This window comes from Suncus etruscus, chromosome 13 (genome assembly GCF_024139225.1).
Source record: "Suncus etruscus isolate mSunEtr1 chromosome 13, mSunEtr1.pri.cur, whole genome shotgun sequence".
Classification (NCBI taxonomy): domain Eukaryota; kingdom Metazoa; phylum Chordata; class Mammalia; order Eulipotyphla; family Soricidae; genus Suncus; species Suncus etruscus.
The window spans coordinates 43,929,062-43,950,817 of record NC_064860.1 but is presented as its reverse complement, the minus strand read 5'-3'; the positions used below and the strand labels follow the sequence as shown (position 1 = coordinate 43,950,817).

General features: G+C 45.7%; 1 protein-coding gene across 1 annotated transcript in view; it reads left to right on the top strand.

The window, feature by feature from the left end:
- EVA1C (eva-1 homolog C) overlaps positions 1–21,756 on the top strand; it is a 71,657-nt gene that overhangs the window by 48,961 nt on the left and 940 nt on the right. The window contains exons 4-7 of the mRNA XM_049785781.1: positions 1,716–1,868; positions 10,629–10,772; positions 16,392–16,472; positions 18,739–18,828. Of these exons, the coding sequence (XP_049641738.1) occupies positions 1,716–1,868; positions 10,629–10,772; positions 16,392–16,472; positions 18,739–18,828 (468 nt within the window). The remainder of the gene's footprint in view (positions 1–1,715; positions 1,869–10,628; positions 10,773–16,391; positions 16,473–18,738; positions 18,829–21,756) is intronic.

Genomic DNA, 21,756 nt, shown 5'->3' with positions numbered 1-21,756 from the left:
GCCTAAATCCCTGTACTATCGCTACAGCTTTGGGCTCTTAATTTGCAAAGCTGAGAGATTTATGGCAGGCTTGGGAAAGAGAGCAAAAGAGAAGAGACTAAGAGACAAAAATCAGCACCCAGATAAGCTGAGTCACCCTTATAATCTCAATAAATCTAGACTCTAATCTGAGAGCAGTAAAAAGAGGTACTTTCAGAAGGATGATTTTGAAAGTGAAATCAGGAAGGGCTAGACCAACAGTACAGTGAGGAGAGTATTTGCCTTGCATGTGGCCAGCTCAGGTTTGATCCCGGGCATTCCATATATTCTCATGTGCACCACCAGGAGTAATTCCTGAGTGCAAAAATAGGAGTAACCTGTGAGCATCATCATGTGTGGCCCAAAAAACAAAATAGCAACAAAAAAGAATACATCCAGAGGCACTTAGGATGCTTTCTTGTATACAGCCTACCCTGGCACCCCTGTAAGGTGCCCTGAGCCCTGCCAGGAGTGACCACTAAGCACAGAGCAGAATACTCTGCTGAATATGGTCCCCAAACAAAATGAAAAAAAAAAGCATACAACACCTAATTGATATTTATTTTAATTAATTTGAGAGGTTATACTATTTATTTGGTTTTTTGTTCCTACCTCTTAGTGCTTGGGACAGAGTTCAAAATTGTGCCTTCTGGGGCTGGAGAAATAGCATGGAGATAGTGTGTTTGCCTTGCATGCAGAAGAACAGTGGTTCGAATCCCGGCTGGTCCCCCGAGCCTGCCAGGAGGGATTTCTGAGCATAGAGCCAGGAGTAACCCCTCAGCATAGCCGGGTGTGACCCAAAAACCAAAAAAAAAAAAAAAAAAAAAAAAAGTGTGCCTTCTGCAATCCAGCTAATGAACCTCTCTCCAGGCCCTACTGGAATTCAGGAAAGAGTTTACAAAGGAAGTGGGTGTGAGAAAGCTGTCTGTACTATTGGCTGTTGTTATTGTAAACCTTCTTGCAGTCCAATTTTACAAAGCATATCATTTTTTAACTGCTCTATCTTTATAGTGAAATAAAATATTTATGTACATTTTTGTTTGAAGACCACACCCAGCACTGCTCAGGGGCTCCTCCTAGCTCTATGCTCAGGGATCACTCTTGGCAGTGCTCAAGGGACCCCATGTTTGCCAGGATGAACTGGGGTTGGCTACAGGCAAGACACTTCTGTCCCGACTTTCTGACACTACTTTTTGTTTCTACCCTTTGCTTAGCAAAATAAAGCATTGGCCATTCTCTCTCTCTCCTCTCTCTCCTCTCTCTTCTCTCTCTCCTCTCTCTCTCTCCTTTCTCTCGATCTCTCGATATCCTTAGCAGCTATGTGTGCAAAATCTCAGAAAGTGAGGTAATGTTGTCTAGCAACTATCCTGGCCTCCATGTTTGTGAAGTCGAGGTCCGTATCTGATAATCACCTCCCTCTTTGATTCAGAAATTCGTGACCCCCCAAATGCAGGAGAGACAGAAGCTTCAATCCTGGAGGGTCAGCCCTACCTTCTCCCTGCAGCCCCCTTCTCATTCCTGGGCGTCTCCCTTTCCTGCACGCCCAGAGGGCAGGCCGTCCCAGTGGCAGGCAGGCCCACCCCCACTTCCCTCAGAAGTGGGGTGTCTCGCTTTTCCCAGAAGTGGGGTGTCTCGCTCAGGCCTTGTCCCTGACTCCTTCTCAAGGAAGATGGCACCGGGCTTTGTCTCTGCTGCAGATGAGCTGAAAAACAAAACCGTGTGTGAGAACCAGACGCTGAAGCTGCACTGTCACGAATCCAAGTTCCTCAACATCTACTCGGCCACCTACGGCCGCCAGAGCCAGGAGCGCCATCTCTGTGCTGCAGAGGCCAAGTGGCTACCGCCCTTTGGTGAGTATGAACTCGGGCCCCAAAGGAGGAGAGGGGATACTGGTGAAAATTGGGGTGTGTGTGACCCCTGCTAAGTAATGCTCTGACAATGTCATACTCCCACAAACCTCTTGAGGCTTGCTGAGGCCTGTCAGTAGATCCCTAGAAATGCACAATCACTGGGCATTTTCAAGGACCTGAGATGCTCTCCTCTGGGCAGTAATGAACTAGATAGAGTCTTCTGGGAATGCATCAGGATGAAACCAGGATGAGGCTTTGGTCACACATCAAACCTGGCCTTCCATCCACCATCACACAGAAAATCAATTTATTCACTGTTGGGGGTGATGAGAGAATTTTCTCCACCAGGAGACTGAGAAGCATCCAGTTTTCTCTGCCCATTCTTCAGGGAGTTGGAAGTTGTCCTTAAAGCTGCATTTGGTAGCAGGGAGCAAAGCTTTCAGATGTTCTTTCTCTTCAGGGTCCTCTGCATTCATAGTCTCTTCAACATCCCCAAGATCAGGTCCAATTCCATCACCAGAAGAATGTTGTGACCCCAGCAACCCAAAATGTGTCTTGATTTTCTATTGAAATAGCAAAATACTCCCCCAGAGTTGCTGCTCAAAACAAAACATATGTTTATTACTTCATGTTTTCTGAGGAGCAAGAACTCAGGCATAGATTAGTCAGGCATTTGTTATTTGGGGTCATGTTGAGGTCTCCTAAAGACATTGTGGTATTATCTGAGGCAAAAATCATCTGCAGCTTCTGAAGTGTCTCTTTATGGGACAGTGAAGCTGGTGCTAGCTAATGGGGGATGACGTTGGGTCTCCACACAATAAGGCTCCTGAACGTGGTTGACTCCTCCCCAAGCACTTGACATCAAAGTCACCCCACTCAGCTCTCTGGGTCTCACTGGCCAGCCTTGATTCATTCTGGTGATGAAGATGGCCTCACAGGATGTCATTTTCTGGAGGTGAGGCTCAGGGAGTGCCATTTTGAAGGCCGTTTGGGACAGGACATATGTCTCTAAAATCCCTGTGTTGGTATCCTCGCCCCAAGTCTCTCAAAGCCTGAGTTGCTCTTGGGGATCTTGAAAAAGGTGAGGCCATCACATTGAGGACACATAAATGGGTTCTAGTCCTTGATGGCTGAGGACAGGCAGAAGACATAGATAGAAGATGGCCATTGTCAAGCCAGACAAAGAGACCTCCCACCCTCCAGGCATGTCAAGTTCGTTCCTATCACCATGACTCTTGTTTAACTGGGCCTCTGGTACATAAAACCCAACCTTCAAGTTACCTCTTCACCCTAGAAGGGAAGAAACCTTCCATAGACCTGGCATGAACATGAGGGAGTGGGGTCTTGGCAGCTTTTCCTGGTGGGGTGTCCACGGAGACTCATCATTTCCTGCCCAAGTTCTGTTTTCTGGATGGGCTCCAAGGAAACAGCTATTTCCTAATGAAGAGGAGGAGCCCACACAATAGGCCTCAAAATCTGGGTGAAGGCCCTCCCAAGGCCAAGCGCAGGCAGGCCTGGACTTTTCAGGCAAAGATCAAGGTGCCAGGGACTTTTGCTGCCAAGACAGTCCCTTACAAGCACAGCTCCAATTATTCAAATAAACACCAGTTGTAAAGAGTGATTAACTTTGGTTTCAGTGTTAAACTGTGGCCAGGAAATTAAAAATTTAATAGCTGACTATCTTGTTATCACATGTATTTGAAGGTGATGGCTTGTTCGACAGGAAGAGAAGGGCCAACAATATCAGCCCTGAAAGGAAATAGCCACTTACAAAAATACTTTGTCAATAGTTGGGAGCCCAAAGTCAGAGATGATCTGGTCAGTACCCAGTTACTTTGGGGCTGTTTTCAGAAGGTACTGTGGCTGCTTTCATGTCTACTGGATTAGTTCCTTTGCTCCCAAAGAGAGCAAATGTCACCTCAGAAATGCCAGTGATCCCTGGAGCTCCAGGCTCAAAGAGGGTTGTGGGGAAGTGGTTTGCAACATTAGTATTTGTTAACCTCAAATAAAATAGCCAACACCCCCCCCAGGGAAATGTGAATTTTCTAGGACACACTCCAGTCACACTGGTGATTGGAACTTCTCTTCCAAATAACATATTGATTGGCTGTGAGTATAAAAAACCTTATATGTTGTTGCTGTGTTAGTTTGAGGCCACACCCAATGTGTTCAGGGGCTTCTTCAAAGTTCTGTGCTGGGTGGATCATATGAAGTCCTAGGAATTTCAAGGTCTGTTATCTAGCCCATTGAGCTATCTCTCCAGTCCAACCCTTGCTTTTTTTGAATAATCTTGGACAAAACCATCTACTTCCAAGCCTTCCCATGAAAGCAATTTCCCAATGTTCCTGCATATGGGAATGTTGATAATATTTAAAAGTGGAACTATTTAGGGGCCAGAGTGATAGCTCAATGGGCTAAGAAAATGCTTTGCACACAGGAGGTTCAGATTCTGTTCCCAATGCCATATTTATTGTCCCCTGAGCAAGTCTGAACACTGATCACCATTGGGTGTAACCACCCCATCCAAAATCATTTGATTTTTGGGAGGATGGAGGGGTTTGGGGCCATAACTGATGGTGCTCACAGCTGACTCCTGGTTCTAAGATCAGGGATCACTTCTGGCAGATTCAAGGAACCAAATGGAATGCTGGTGATGAAAACCAGGTCAGCCAAAGCAAAAGCCCCACCCATTGCACTATTGCTCTAGCTCCCCCAAAATCACTTGAATGTCTACCAAGAGGCTGTTGTACAGTAGAATTTTGAGAGACATAAGAACATCCATGTATCTCTGCTAAGTGACATGTTAGAATTTTCAACACTGTAGTAATCCATGGGAACATAGCTTCTGAAGTCAGAGCATATGATCTCATGGGAACATCTATCTACACATAAGAAAGTGACAGGAAGGACATATCTCAACCCCCTTTCTTGCCCTTCCTTTTTTGAGCTCATATATTTAGTTGAACTGTTTGCATAAAGGGGTGGTGTGGGGTGATGCTCTCACTTGTTCTCATCAGACACTGTGCTCAGGGCCAGAGACTCACCCATCATTACTGTGGCTCTCTGTGGTGGTTGTAGACTTTATTGTGATGTTCACACATACCTGCTCTAGTGGTCTGGAGATGACACCCCTCTCTTTGGTAGCACCAAGACCCCAAACATCAGAATAATTGGAGTCTGTGCTGTGGGTACATGTGCAACTGTCAGCCTCAGGCTTGCAAGAAAGGTGCTCTCTGACACAAAACTATCTCCAGGGTCTCCCGGAAAGAAGTTCTTTAAGGCTCAAGAGAATTTTCCCCCTGATAGTACAAGAATTTTTTGTTTGTTGGTTTACTTGCTTGGTTGATTGGTTTTTGGGCCACACCCAGAGGTTCTCAGGCATTACTCCTAGCTCTATGCTCAGATATTACTCCTGGCAGGCTTGGGGGACCAAATGGGGATACCAGGTTTCAAACCTGAGTCAGTTGCATGCAAGGCAAACGCCCTCCCTCCCCACTGTACTATTACTCTGGTCCCATAAGTGTCCTGGTTTTGTTTAGCTATACTTTTCATGTTTCAACTCTAAACAGGTAGTTGGGTTTTAAATTGAAAAACAACAATTAATTACAGCAGACTTCTAAGAATGATTTCATAATTTAGACTCATTTCTTCCCCAGGAAAGTAACTAGCACAGAACTCAAACATTCTATTTCCAGAGCTTTTATAAAGTTGAGCTTTGTGGGGCCAGAAAGATAGTACAGTGGGTAAGGTTCTTACCTTCTGGGTCTGGTTTGATCCCCGGCACCACATATGATCTCTAGAGCACAGCCAGGAATGATCCCTGAGTTCAGAACCAGGAGTAAGCCCTGAGAAGAGCTAGTAATGGTAAAACACATACATACACACAAAAGTAAAACTTTAGGTTTGGGGGTTCAGAGAGATGACAGATACAAATCTGGAGCCAGGGCAGTTCATGTCTAAAGCAAAAATGGTGGAAAAGTGAGGTCAGGGACTGTCGAGATGGCACAGGCGTTAAGTACTTCCTTTGCAGTTGGCCAAGCCTGGTTCCCTGACACTTTGAAGGGATGTGTGTTGGGACCTTGTATAACTGAAATGCAACCATCAGCAATGTCTCAATTCTATTTCACATTGATTCAATGAAGCAAAATAAAATAAAACAAAAAACCCAATCAAAATAATTTCCTGAACCAATTGCTATTACTCCTAATTTTTTATCCTCAGATACACAGGTTTAGGCTTTAATACTTAGTTCTCAGACTGTTCTAAATATGTTTGTCTTCACATCATAGGGCCCCAAAGGTGTCTGTCTTAAGCTTTTATTTATTGAATTGTTGACTTTAAGCCACAGTGCTCAAGGGGCTCTTTCTGGCTCTGTGCTCAGGAGTGACCCCTGACTGTGCTCAGGGACCATAAATGGTGCTGAGGATAGAAATGGGCTTAGCTGCAGGCAAGGCAAGCGCTTTCTCTACTGTCCAATTTCTTTGGCCCTAGCTTTGTTTCTTCTAGACTGTCAATGATCAAAGCATCTCCATAGGATTTGTCTCAAAGGCCTTGTAAGAGTGGCTGGAGACAGCAGTGACTGACACGCAGTGTCTGTGACAGGCCCCAGCCTAGCAGTCTGTGCCCAGATCCCCGAAGTGCTGACAGGCTCAAGGTCATGTTCCTGGCTACTGTCCAGCGGTTATAGACAGAGGCTCCCAAGTCAGCGGTGAGCTCAGCAGTTACATCTGCTGTACACCCTTACTTAGCTGCCTAAGCAAACTTCCCAGAGGCACAGTAAACAGAAAGGGCTCCAAGGTGGTAGGAGAAGCACCTCAGGAGTAGCTGAGACCAGGGTCCAGGCACACGACAGAGATGGCCATCTCTGGGACCTAGAGCTGCCAATCTAAGCTCCCAGCACAGAAACAGCACATCCAATCTCGAGGCAAATTCCAGGTCCCAGCCCTCAACTGCCTGCAGCAGCCTCCTGCACACAGCGCCCCCTTCTGGGCACTTTACACTGCAGTCCTTCCTAAGCTCCCTTTTTTTAGGCTTGGGGTTTATCACATCTGTCCTTTCTGGGGTCCTGGCTGTCCTAAGAAGGGACCCCCATCAACAATCTCTTTATGAAACCCTTTCCACACCGCCCTTTCCAGCCATGAGTCATTTCCTTTTCTCTTCAGTCTAAGATCCCCTTGGTTTTCCCCATACTCTGTATTCCAGACTTGGAGTGGGACCGAACCTTGTCCTTCATTCCAACTTTGTTAAGTTCTTCTTTCACTCTTATTCTTTTCTTTCATTCAATGGGCCACCAAACAAGGTCCTGACAGATATATTTCTTAGCTGGAAATATTCCCAAGCAGCCAGAGAAAAGGGGGCTCAGGGGCCCAAGAGATACTATAGCAGCTAAGGCACTTGCCTTGCATGAAACTGAGCCCAGTAGGTCCCAGGCACCGAATATGGTTCCTGAGTTCTGTCAGGGGCTGCTTCTGAGCAGAAAGTCAGAAATAATTCCTCCTGAGTTCTGCCAGGAATTATCCCTGGTCCCATAGTAATAGATCTCTGGTCCCTTAGTCCCTGAGCACTGAGCTTGGTGTAAGGGGTCGCTACTAAGCATAAATTAAAGAATAGCTCCTGAGCACCAGGTGTAACCCAAATTGCCCTTTCCTCCACCCCCAAAAAGAGAGAGAAAGGGGATTCCCCTGTTTATTCCAGAATGAACTTTAAAGAGAGTTTAGCCTAGTACCAGCAGAGGGTGACTTTCTCCAGAGTCCATAATGCAACTCTCAGCCTGGATTCATGCTCCCAGATCACACATCCATACACAGAGTATACAGCACATTCCCTGTGGGTCATCCCAGTTCCTCCATCCCTTCAGGCTCCACACACTGCATGTCCACACCCCCACGTGTGGGTCTTGTGGAATGACACCCCAGCAAATTTAGTTAGAATCTTTGTGAAATAGTCAAGTAAAGTTCTTTTTATGTTTCGGCCACTCCTCAGGACTCAGTGCTTACAAGCTCAGGGTTAACTCCTGGCAGGGCTCAGGGAAATCATCTGAGGTGCTGGGGATTGAACCCCATGCAAGGGAAGTATTCTACTGGCTGTACGGTGTCTCTGGCCTAAACATTCTCATTTCTGAAACTGCTTTTCCTTGCCATCTCTTCCTCCAATCCTTCCTTTTTCCTTCTCTCCTCTTCCCCCTTTCTGGATAATCAAACTTCCCCACACTTATTCTGCACAAGGCAGGGGTTCTAAGCATCTTAGGAAAAGTGATTATTTTAATTGTCACAATTAAGCCATGGTATTTTTTCAAGTGGGGTTCAAACAATTCCCAACCTACCAATTTCCATGCGGCCTTTCTAAGTGGACCCATCAGTGATATTAAGTTTCTTTCATCTTAGTGCGAGACACTCATTAACCTCCTCTATGCCTCCCCTCCTCCCAGCCACCCACAGGCCACCCTGTTGGGTTTGGAGCTTTATTCTTTATTATTTCAGGGAGGGTTGGCCACACCCATCTGTGCTCAAGGCTTACTCCTGGCTCTTTGCTCAGGGGTCACTTCTGGTAGGGCTCAAGGGGATCTATGCAGCTCCAGGAATCAAACTTGGGTTAACCTTACCCCTTTGGTTAAGGTTTGGTTTTTGCCCTATCCCTCTATCATCTGTCAATTATCTGTGTATATGTGTAATATAAACAGTTGTATAATACACAGTCTTAAGACTGGGTTCTCAATATCTTTTACATATTATATAATAAACTAATTTTATTTACTGATATATTTTTACACATTATATATAATATTATATAGTGGTTTCTTTTGGTTTTGGTTTTTTGGGCCACACCCGTTTGATGCTCAGGGGCTACTCCTGGCTAAGTGCTCAGAAATTGCCCCTGGCTTGGGGGGACCATATGGGACGCCCGGAGATTGAACCACGCTCCTTCCTTGGCTAGCGCTTGCAAGGCAGACACCTTACCTCTAGTGCCACCTCTCCGGCCCCTATATAGTGTAACATATAATATAAAATACTACACTTCACCACAGGGCATCATAGATAGATTTTTTTTTATTTTTGGGCCACACACGGTGATGCTCAGAGGTTACACCTGGCTATATGCTCAGAAATTCACCCCTGGCTTGGGAGACCATATGGGACGCCAGGATATCGAATCTCAATCCGTCCTAGGCTAGCGCGCGCAAAGCAGACGCCTTACAGGTAGCACCACCGCTCTGGCCCTTAGATTTTTTTTCTTTTTTGAGGGGAGGGTCACACCCATCGCTTGCCTTCAGTTCCTGACATATCCCATATGATCCTCTGAGCCTGCCAGGTGCAATTTCTGAGTGGAGCCAGTAGTAACTCCTGAGCGCTGTCATGTGTTGCCCAAAAATTAAAAAAAATAGGATAGAAGCAGCCTCTTAGCTAGACATCCATCTTGCTCTAGTTGGCCCGTCTCGCCCATTCTCTATGCTTCCAAGCCCATGCCCACAATTTCAGCTTATGGATCCAACCCTGTAGGTGGCCCTGGTGTGCTTCTCATCCACTTGCCTTGCTCCTGATACTCTCTCTTGCTGCCTCCCTCAGTTTCAGCTGGTTCTTCTCTGGCCACAACCTCTCCTTTGTGCAGTCAGCTGTGATGTCATAATCTCATAGTGCTTTATGTCCTTCCAACTCCTGACAATCTCCCCCTGCTTCCTGGTATCACACATGGGTCCTCCGGCAGGCAGAAGAAGGCAAGATTGGCTTCATGGATGTGTTTTCTCCCCATGAGACCTTTCACAGATATCTCATCATGCTCCATTGTATACTGGTGACAAGAGGCTAACAGTTTTATTTCTGATTGCATGGGTTCATTTCTCCACTCATTCATGCATTTTGTTCAATAACTGGGCTTCTTCCATGGGAATTTAGTAATGGCTGATGGACATGAGATCCGTCTCTTTGAGCAAAAGAGACTCCAGCAAGATTCCTGGCTTCAAGGCCTATTCATTCATTTAGGAATCAACCAATAAACAAAATGCCTCCCAGAGCAGAAAGTCCATGAAGAAAATAAGAAACTTGGGGCCAGAGCAATAGCACAGCAGTTAAGGTATTTGCCTTGTACATGGCCAACCCAGGTTCAATCCGGGCATCCCATATGGTCCCCTGAGCCTGCCAGGAATGATTTCTAAGCACAGAGCCAGGAATAACCAACCTCTAAGCAACTGCTAGGTGTGGCCCAAAAACAAAAACAAAAAAAAAAGGAAACTTTGCTCAATAATTTTGTCCATTTGTCTTGATATGCAGGACCAGTTACATCATTTGTGGGGCTCAGGGCAAATTGAAAAATCCATGACCACCTCAAAACAGAGGGAAAAACTCAGGATTTTTCAGAAACTTTGGTGACAGAAACTTGGGGCTCTTATAGTTCAATGTCAAGAAGCTGACTGGTTGCCTGAGCCTCTCTGTAGGCACTTTCATGAGACTCATGAACAAATAGTGGGAAAGGACCAGAGAGATAGTACAGCAGGCAGGATGCTTGCCTTGCATGTGGCCAACCCAGTTTTGATTCTGGGTGCCTCTATGGTCTCCTAAGCACTGCCAGGAGTGACCCATGAACACTGCGCCAGGAGTAAACCCAAAGCACCACTCGGTATGGCCCCCAAACAAAGCAAACAAACAAAAGTGAGAGAAATATTCCCCTCGGATTTGAAATGCAGCCGAGTTACATTTCTTGAGAAAACATTCTGTCTCTCTGAGGAGGGCCTACATCCACAATGCCTGGTTCTTGCTTGTCTTCCAGACTGCTTGTCCTACTCAGCACTGCAAGTATTATCCCAGAGGTGCTACGGGAAGCAACGATGCAAAATTGTTGTCAACAACCACCATTTCGGAAGCCCCTGTCTGCCGGGAGTGAAGAAGTACCTCACAGTCAACTATGCTTGTGGTAAGAAGAGGCTGTCTGGCCCAGAGATAGATTAAGTGTTTTTCCCTTCCATTTTTTTTTTTTAATTTTCACTGGGTTGACAGGACCATTAATGATGCAAAGATTCCAATACCACTGTCATCACCAGTGCACCCTCCTCACTCCCCAAGGATGCCAATAACTCTCCCTTTCAGTTCTCCATCGACCAACTCAGTTGTGTGAATCAATTCTCTTCTATTGTGTTGCTTTCGGCCCTTCATTACTACTTCACTGTATATCTTCAAATCCCACACGTAAGAGATGCCATTCTAGGTCTATCCTTTCTTTCTGACTGACCTCACTCAGCATGACAATGGTTCTGTTCTAACCATGTTGCAGCTAATTGCAAGTTATTTGTGGTTTTTTTTGTTTGCTTATTTATTTATTTATTTTGGACACACTTGGCGGCATTTGGGGTTTACCCCTGGCTCTGCACTCAGAATCACTCCTGGCAGGCTCAGGGAACTATATGGGATGGCAGGGATCAAATGCCCTACCTGCTGTGCTTTCTCTCTGGCCCTGGCATAATTTTGTTTTTTTCTTAGAGCTGCATTGTGTTCCATTGTGTAACTATGCCACCGTTTCTTGACCCACTTATCCATAGCAGAGCAGTGGACTTGTTTTCATACCATGACTATTGTACTAAGTGCTGTAATGAGCACTAGTACCTTGTTTTGCTTTGTTTTACTTTTTGTTGTTGTTTTGGCCTAGATGCCAAGAAGTGCTATTGCAGGGATATACAAAAGCTCTTTTTTCTAATTTTTTGGGAGAGATCTCTACGTTGCTTCCCATAGAGTCTACAGTGGGAATGTCACCACAACCCCAGCAACACTGGCTGCCTTCAGACTCTAGGAGATGGACCATTCTCACTGGCATGGAACAATATTCAGTCTGGCTTTGACTTGAATTTCCCGAGTCCCAAGTACAGCATTTAAGGCACTTGCTTTGCATCCTGCTGACCTCAGTTCCATCCCTGAGCACAGAGTTAGGAATCACTCCTGAGCATTGCTGGCTATGATTCCTCTCAGCCCACCCCCAAATACGATGAAGCCCCTCTAGGGGTTTGAAGGATTTCCCCCACTGCACTGGGCAGTACTTGTCTACCCTGCACCCTCAAGTAATACCAAACTTCCCAGAGCTTTTGCCTCTCTCTTATTTAGGTTCATGATGTTCAGGTCAGCTAAGACAGATTTAGCATTTCTTGGGTCCTTTCTTTTATTTGAAAAGCTCCATGACTCATCCTTTAAGCAGCTGGTGGGAATGGTCAAGAAAGGGCAAATGGAGACTGGAGAGGGGGCAGGCAGGGCTCTTGCCTTGCACACAGCAGACCCGTTTCCACCCCTGGTAACCCATATGATTCCCTGAGCCCTGACAGGAGTGATCCCTGAGAGCAGAACCAAGAATAAAGCTCTTATCACAGTTAGGTTGCCCCTCCATTCCTTACCCCCCCAAAAAAAAATAACCAGCAGATGAGGTTCAAGTGATGTCACTGGGCAGAGAAATTTCAATCTGGGATGTTCTACAGTCTAGATACAGGGGTCCTCAAACTTTTTAAACAGGGGGGCCAGTTCACTGTCCCTCAGACCATTGGAGGGTCTGACTATAGTAAAAACAAAACTTATGAACAAATTCTTATGCACACTGCATATATCTTATTTTGCAATGAACAAACAAAACAGATACAAATACAATATGTGGACCGAGGGCCATAGTTTGAGGACCACTGGTCTAGAACATTCTTGTGGGTGATTCTAGAATAGCTGGGAACAGCCCGTGAATGTGCCCAGAGAGGTTTGTCTTTAGGGAGTCTTCCAGCACTGCTTTGTGCCCAGTGGTGACTGAATCCCCTTCCTGAATTCTCTCTGGGGGGCTTTCATGGTGCACCAACCCTGAACAGACCAAGGTCACACGATTGTGGGGATTCTCTTTCCCTAAGGACTTCAAGCAAGACCATGAAAAGGGTTCTGAGGTCAAAGGCTTGTAAAATAACCTAAAAGCTAGACTATTTTAACAATAACCTGCTCTTTCTGCTTGGAGGACTTGTAACTCTCTAGTGCCTAAAAAATGAATCTAAAAGCAAACAAATAGAACTGGAGAGATTGGATAGTGGATAAGCCATTTGCCTCTTACATGCAATTGACTCTGGTTCAATCCCTGGCACACCGTATAGTCAGTCCCCTGAGCACCATCGGAATGGGGACCAGATACTTCAGCTCAGGTGACTCTGAAGACCACAGATGTCCCAGCCCTCACATGTGGCTCTGCAAAGATCCTCTTACTAGTGTTTTCCCACATGCATGTCAAGCGAGAGGGTGGGTTTAGGTTTGGTTAATAAATCAAGTCTCAGTCCCTGAATTGAATTGAAACCTGCAGATGCAAGAAGGAGACAAGTACAGGACCAGAGCCCTAGGGCAGTGGGGAGGGATCATGCCTTGCATGCAGCTCACCTGAGTAGGATCTACAGAATCTCATAAGGTCCACTAAACACAGCCAAAAGTGATTCCTGAGTGCAGAGCCAGGAGTAAGCCCTGAGCACCACTGAGTGTGGCTTCTTCCTCCACCCCACCCCACCCCCAAATAAAACAGACAGTTGTGTTAGCACTTGTGGCTCTTGAAAAGGTTCTAGAAGATTCTGCCAATGTCAAGGCATATCCACCCTCCCACCCCATCCAGTCTGGGTAGGTAAAAGGGGCCTTTTCCTGAGCCTGCCAGCAAATTACTGACAAATTAACCTCCCAGTGCCACCAGACTGTTCTGCTAGGGCTGTCCTTCTGCTTCATCAGTGTCACCAATCTCCTACCCACCACCCTAACCTGACCCCTAGTAGGCACAAATTGACTTTATAGTGTTCGTTACAATACAAAGACAAATGGAATTATTAAAACTTAAGTCAACAGGGGTCAATTTGGAGTTATTGTTTTGTCACTCCCTGGTGTTACTAAAGTCTGTCTGAGGATTTTCTGGATTGTGGTTGGTGCTAGTTGAGCTTCTGGGTTACTGTTTTGGATCACTAAGCTTGGGCAGTTTCTATGGAACTTGCCCATCAGATTTCCTGAGATCCTACTGGGCTGATACCACTATAAGATAATGAGGTGTCATGAGGCCACATCAGGAGGTCCAAATTTGATCCCCAGAAATAAATGGATTCCCAACCACCCCTGAGTAGAAATGGGAATAACTTCCTTACAAAGTCCAGGTATGGCCTGGATTATAAAAGATAGATAAGAGGGGCTGGAGCAGTGGCGCATGTGGTAGGGTATCTGCCTTGCACTCACTAACCTAGGACAGACCACGGTTCAATCCTCCAGCGTCCCATATGATCCCCCAAGCCAAGGAGCGATTTCTGAGTGCATAGCCAGGAGAAACTCCAGGAGTAACAGCCACCAGACTGTTCTGCTAGGGCTGCCCTTTTGCTTGAGTTCACTGGGTGTGGCCCAAAAACCAAAAAAAAAAAAAAAAAGGAAATAAAATAGAGAAGAGAGCAATAGAGATAGGTAGATAGATAGATGGATGGATGGATGAATGGATAGATAGGTAGGTAGGTAGATGGATAGAGAAGATCCTTCTAGCAATGACTTCTAGAATTCTTAGACTTACTCTAGCAGCATGGAGGTGAAGCAGAGGGATCTACCGGAAGTTCATGTTCAGGGTAACTGGGTTTTTAAGATGTAATCAACAGACCTTAAAATTCACCCAACTGGGGCCGGGCGGTGGCGCTAAAGGTAAGGTGCCTGCCTTACCTGCGCTACCCTAGGACGGACCACGGTTCGATCCCCCGGCGTCCCATATGGTCCCCCAAACCAGGAGCGACTTCTGAGCGCATAGCCAGGAGTAACCCCTGAGCGTCACCGGGTGTGGCCCAAAAACCAAAAAAAAAAAAAAAAAAATTCACCCAACTGAGGAGCCAGAGTGATAGAACAGCAGGGAGTGCATTTCCCTTGCACGTAGCTGACTTAAATTTGATCCCTGATATTTCACATGCCCCCTCCCAAGCTTGACAGGAGTAATTTCTGAGCACAAAGCCAGTAATAAAACTTGAACACCATCAGGTGTGGCCCAAAAACAAAAACAAAATCACCCAATTTACATGGAGACAATCCTGTATTCCTGGTAAATGTCTAGCACAGGACATTAAAAGGTTTTTGGCAGTGTCAAGGGTGCCCCATTCCCTCCCAGATCTCACACATGCCCACCAGCCAAGACCCCCAGTACTGAGCTATGCCTCAGACGCCCCAGATGTTTTCTTGGGCCTTTGCAGTCAGTTCCCAGATCTACTCTCATTTTCTAGCTGTCTCTCCACATACACCTTTCATTTATTTCTTTATTTGGCTTTTGGGCTACATTCCAGGGTGATTCCTGGCTCTGCACTCAGGAGTGCCTAGTGGTGTTGGGGGGGGGGGGGGGGGCGGGGGGGGGGGGGGGGGGGGGGACCATATGGGATGCCAGGGATCAAACCTGGGTCAGCTCCAGCAAGCCAAGCTCCCTCTCCACTGTGCTATTGCTCAGCCTAGGGATATTTCATACAAATGGAATTGCCCAGTTGGTGGTCAAAGCTCTGGTGTCTTTCCCTGAGTGCATGTTTGGGGTCCATTCATACTGAATGAGCCACTTTGCTCCTTTATTGAAAAATTCTAGCCGATGGGCCAGGCATACTTGACCTTGTTCTCCATGTTTGCTTTATTTTTTTTGGTCATTTTTTAAATGTCCTTTCTTATCAGCCTTACTTTGTTATGTTCTTATTTAGTTACTTATGGAGAACTTGAGGGGGAGCACTCCCAGTAGTGCTGAGGAATCATCGCTCTAGGCAAGACACAGAGGTGGACCAATAGGTGGTGCCAGACATAGAACCAGGATTGGCTGCAGGCAAGGCCAGTGTGTTAACCCATCAACTATCCCTCTGATCCAGATTTTCTTTAATTTTATTTTTATTTACTTATATTTATGTTTGAGGGGCCATAACCCAAAGATATTGAGGGTTTACTCCTTGCTCTGTGCTCAGAAATCATTCCTGGTGAGGCTCAAAGGACTATATGAAGTGTCAGGAATCAAACCTGGGTCAGCCAATGCAAATGCAAGTGTATTTGTCAAGCAGGGTGAAAATTGGCTGAAAATTGGATTGTTTTCAAATTAATCTACATGGTTCAGAGAGGGAATTCACTGGGATAGAGTCAGGCTTCACATGCAGGAGTCCTGAGTTTCATCCCCAGCACCATATGGTCCCTCATGCACCACTAGGAGTGACCCTCAAGCACAGAGCCAGAAGTAGTAGCAACTGAGTACTGTTGGGTAAGCACAGAGTCTGAAATAGCCAGCCCCTGAACACTACTGAGTATGACTGCCTAAACAAAAATTTAAAAATACATTCATTTTGTTTAAAACTCTATAAAGGGGCTGGAGAGATAGTAGGGTGCTTGTCTTGCATGTGGCCAACCCAGGTTCAATCTCCAGCATCCCATATGGTCCCCGAACACACCAGGAGTGACTCCTGAATGCAGAGCCAGGAGTAAGTGCTGAGCACTGCCCAGTATGGCCCCTAAATAAAGAAAGAAAAAACTGCATGAAACAGACGGGGCATTGAACCTATTTCTCTTTGGTTTTCAGTTCCCAAGAACATCCTCACAGCGATTGATCCGGCCATTGCTAATATAAAACCTTCTTTGAAGGAGAAAGATGGTGAATATGGTAAATTTTATGGCTTCTTACCAGCATTTCTCTGCTCATGAAGCTAATCAGCCCATCAGCCCTAATCAAGAGCACTTGAATAAGAACCAACAGGGTGTCGGGGTCAGAGTTGCAGTTCCAACAGTGTTGTGTCAGTGAGCTGCTGTGGTTGTGAACAGGGGACCACATTTTTATTTATTTATTTATTTATTTATTTATTTTTATTTTGGTTTGGGGATTATGCCCAGCAGTGCTCAGGAGTTACTCCTGGTTCTGCATTCAGGTATCACTCTGGTGGACTCGAGGGACCATATGGGATGCTGGAGATCGAACCCAGGTTAGCTTTATACCAGACAAAGGCATTAACCTCTGTAATATAGCATTGCCCATATTTTCTTTATTTCTAAATGTAAGTGGAAAAAAAATCCTCTACCATTACCTTCTTAGACCGCAAGCAGACAAATAAAAAAAAATCACTTCATGAAAGAGATCGGTTGGGGGCTCCTGGGCAAGAGAATCTGCTTGCTGGTTTAAAGTGGGGTCTCAGCAGTGCCCCAAGTGGTTCTCAGTCCACATGCTGCCTATGGCCAAAATCCCCACTGGGATGATGCCAACCGGGGCTCGGGCACACATTCTTGCTTTCTTACCAAATCTAGAATGGAATTTAGGACCATGAGGTTCCAGCTGCAAATCACAAAGCCCTCAGCATTTGTGTGGGAAGCGAATTTAGGGGTAATTTTTGTTTTATAGGTGTCATTTAGCCTAGAGCCCCAGAATAATATTTTAAAATAGACATTTTTAAAGAATACTTTAAAATAAATAAAGAGAAATCACTGTTCATAGGGGCCGAGTATAGTAAAGAGTCTAAGATACTTGCTTTGCAAGTGGCTGACCCAAGTTCAATCCCTGGCACCCCATATGGTTTTCTGAACCTTGTCAGAAGTGATCCCTGAGTGTAGAGACAAGAGTAGGCCCTGAGCACCACCACCCTGCTCCTTTTCTCTCAAAGAGAGAAAAAGAGATTAAAAAAAAAAAAAAAACTCACTCCAAAGCGGAGATTCAATGCTCTAGGCCCTCTTACACCCTATGGAATATCCCCTACACTTAACCTCTGGACCCTGTTGGATCTTCCCAGGGGTCCATAAACTGCCACACAGCTGCATAACTAGGCACCTGAAAAGCAAATCTGTCCTGCATTTTGCTGTCTTGGGCTCCAAAATCACTCTCAAAAATACCTACAGATTTTGGAGATTTGTCCTCTGTGGTTAGTAGAACAGACCACCCCATACTACATTTTCTTGATTTTTTTTTTGTTTGGGCCATACCCAATGGTGCTCTATACTTTTGGCTCTATACTCAGGAATTACTCTGGCTGGGCTTGAGAAACCATATGGGATGCCAGGGATTGAACCTAGGTAGGCCGAGTGCAAGACAAAAGTTCTCCCTACTGTGCTATCACTCCAACCCCTCCATGGTTCCTTGAAATGTTGTTAGAAAGCTGGATATATGCCTTACCTTTTGGGTAGAAAAAGAAATGTAGTTCTGGGCTGGAGAGATAACACAGGGGTCCAGTCACTTGCCTTGTTTGCCCTCAACCCTGTTCTATCCCCAGCACTCTGTGATCTCCAAAGAGAGTTGCCTGGGAACACCACAAGGGATGACCCTACCCAGGGGTCTCAAACTCGTGGCCCACGGGCCATTTGTGGCCCTCTGTATAACAGTTTGTGACCTGCGGCCGACCCTCAAATATCCCAGTATTCGAGGTTATTCACTTACTGAATAATCGCAATAAAAATCGCATTAGTAAGAAAAAAATTGCATTAAACATTTGCATACCCCGAGCAGTTCTGTTCGGGGTATGCAAATGTTTAATGCGATTTTTTGCAATTTTTTTTCTTACTAATGCGATTTTTTATTGAGAATATTCAGTAAGCGAAATCCCTTATGTGGCCCTGACTCACCCCGACTTTGCCTCCTACGGCCCCCAGGTAAATTGAGTTTGAGACCCCTGCCCTAACCCATCTCTCCACCAAACACACTCCCTTCCACAGTGGTGTGGATGAGGAGTCTAGAATTTAGAATCTACGCATTGTTATGTCTACCTGCCTTTCACCATGAAATCATCACCAGGACCCCTTAACAAATGTTCTTCCTAGTGTAGAGAGGGACCCAATGGTCTGATTTCTGTGACTTCTTACTGAGGATGGCTGTGTTGGGTGAGGAACATGAGGCATGTACAGAAGAGCTGGAAGTCACTAGGATTTCTTGTTTTTCTTTTCATAAACAGGCATAAACTCGGACCCCAGCGGAACAAGGGTCCTGAGAAAAGATGGTGCCCTCGTGAGTAACTCTCTGGCGGCCTTCGCCTATATTAGAGGTAGGTGAATGGGCCAGAGCTTCATAGTGTTTTGAGGGACTGACTGAATCTTTATTGTGTCTGTGAGGATTTTTAAAAATTTCCTTATTTATTTATTTATTTATTTATTTACTGGGTCACACCTGGCAACACGCAGGGGTTACTCCTGGCTCTTTGCTCAGAAATCGCTCCTGGCAGGCTCAGGGGACCATACAGGATGCCAGGAATCTAACCACCGTCCGTCCTGTGTTGGCTGCATGCAAGGCAAATGCCATACCACTGTGCTATCTCTCCAGCCCCCAAATTTTCTTTTTTAATAATTGATTGATAAGTGGGTGGTCAAAGCACTAGCACAGTAGGTAAGGCACTTGACTTGCATGTGGCCCACTAGTTTTGATCCCCAGCATCCCATCGAGTCCCTGAGCACCACCAGGAGTGATTCCTGAGTGCAGAGCCAGGAGTAGGCCCTGATCATTGTGGACCCAAACCATAAAAATAAACAAATAAAAATATAAATTGATTAAGGTTCTGTGATGAACAATACTATTAATGGTTTCCCAGACATATAATTCCAACACCACATCCATTGCTAGTACCCACCTGGTTACTCCAAGGATCCCGATACCTTTCCCTTTTAATCCTCCGCCACCAACTGAGCTATGTGGATCAGTTCTCCCAGTGTGGCCTTTGATCCTTTGTTGCTACCTGGCTGAGTATCTGTTAAGTCCTGCATGTGAGACATTCTTTCCTTCTGACTGACTTCCCTCAGTGTGAGATTCATGGGGTCTCAAACTCAATTTACCTGGGGGCCACAGGAGGCAAAGTCGGGGTGATCCTTGAGTGCAAAGTCAGTAGTAAGCCTTGAACATTGAGGGGTGTGACCCAAACAACTAAAGCAAAACAAAAAAAAGATTCCTCTAGGGCAGGGCCACAAAATGTTGTAAGGAGGGCCGCAAACAGCCTGCGGCCATGAGTTTGAGACCCCTGTATTATGTTATGGCAAATTGCTTGATTTTATCTTTTATAGAACTGCATAGTATTGGGGGCCACAGTGATAACACAGCAGTAGGGCATTTGCCTTGCACACTGCTAACCCAGGACAAACCTGGGTTTGATCTTCAGCATCCCATATGGTCCCCAAGCCTGCCAGGAGAGATTTCTGAGTGCAAAGTCAGGAGTAACCTCTGAGTGCTGCTGGATGTGGCCCCTCAAAACAAATACAAACAAACAAACAAAAAAAAAGAACTGTACAGTGTTTGTCTTTTATTTTTCCCTTTGGGGGAATACCTGATTGTGTTCAGAGTTTATTTCTGCTCTTTGTTCTGGTGGGGCTCCTATGGGTGCTAGGGAACAAGCCTGGATCTGCCCCCTGAGTGTAGAGCAATTTCCTTTTCTTCTATAGTATATCTTTAGTATATTTAGTATATTACTTTGAAAGGATCTGTGTGTAGTTCTGTTTATTGCACAATAATACAATAGCCAAGATATGGAACCTACCCAGATGCTCAACTATGGATGAATGACTTTGTCCTGTTCTCTTGCCCACAAATTAATTACACACACAGGCTGTGAAAGACACCTTTAATAGGTGTCTCCATTGGGCCACCCACCTGCCAGATAATTCCCACTCAGGGACACACAGGCAGTCATGGATCAATGGATTCCATGGTTGGCAGAAAGAAAATGGAGCCCAAACAATCACTTGATAATTCAGACAGTCCATGCCCAATGCAGGCAGGGCCCTGAGTCACTGTGTTGCTCCTGGGTTGCCAAGGTTTCCCTGAAGGAGCAAGGCTGGGGCTGTCACTGAGGGAAGGCTCCTGCCATCTCTCCTCACTGCCCTTCCTGCCCACTGAGGAGAATTCTGGAATGTTGCTTATGCAAGTCACAGCAATGCCTGTGCAGGGAGATGAGCCCTCTGAGGAGCCCTTTGGTGACAAGGGCTTGAGTTTCATGGAGTTTCATGCCCTACCACTGAGTTTCATGCCCTACCACTTGAGTTTCATGCCCTACCACTGTGCTATCTCTCCGGTCCCTCTAAACACTTTTCATGGAGTTGGCCCTTCTATTCAGGCCAAGTGAGCCCTCCTCAGAAAAGAAAGAGGGCAGGCCTGGGGGAGGGAGGGAGGGAGAAAGAGAAAGAGGCAGATAGATAGATGTCTGTCTTTAGATGTCTCTAAAGAGACAGACAGAGATTTCCTCAGAGATTTTTTGGTCACACCCAGTGACGCTCAGGGGTTACTCCTGGCTATGTGCCCAGAAATCGCTCCTGGCTTGAGGGACCATATGAGGCACCAGGGGATCGAACCAAGGTCCGTACTAAGTCAGCACGTGCAAGGCAAACGCCATACCGCCAAAGGCTTCACCACTTCAGCTCCAGATATTTTGTACTCATTCATGGAGATATTATGTGACTCATGGGATTATTATACAGGGGTCCTCAAACTTTTTAAACAGGGGGCCAGTTCACTGTCCTTCAGACTGTTGGAGGGCCAGATTATAGTAAAAACAAAAATTATGAACAAATTTCTATGCACGCTGCATATATCTTATTTAGAAGTGAAGAAACAAAATGGGAATAAATACAATATGTGGCCCGCGGGCCGTAGTTTGAAGACCCCTGTTATAAAATAACAGTAAGAGCTCCAAACACTTTTCTTTTTGTGGGGGTCACATCTGGTGGCGTTCAGGGGTTACTCCTGAGTGGCTCTGCACTCAGAAGTCTCCCTGGCAGGCAGAGGGGACCATACGGGATGCCGGGATTTGAATCACCATCAGTCCTGGGTCACTATGTGCAAGGCAAATGCCCTACCACTGTGCTATCTCTCCGGTCCCTCTAAACACTTTTCATTCATAGAATTATATAATTGTACTAAATGCTCCCAAGCAATGTTTTAATTTATGGGATTATATGATTATATACTTCATGGGATTATATGATTATGAAAG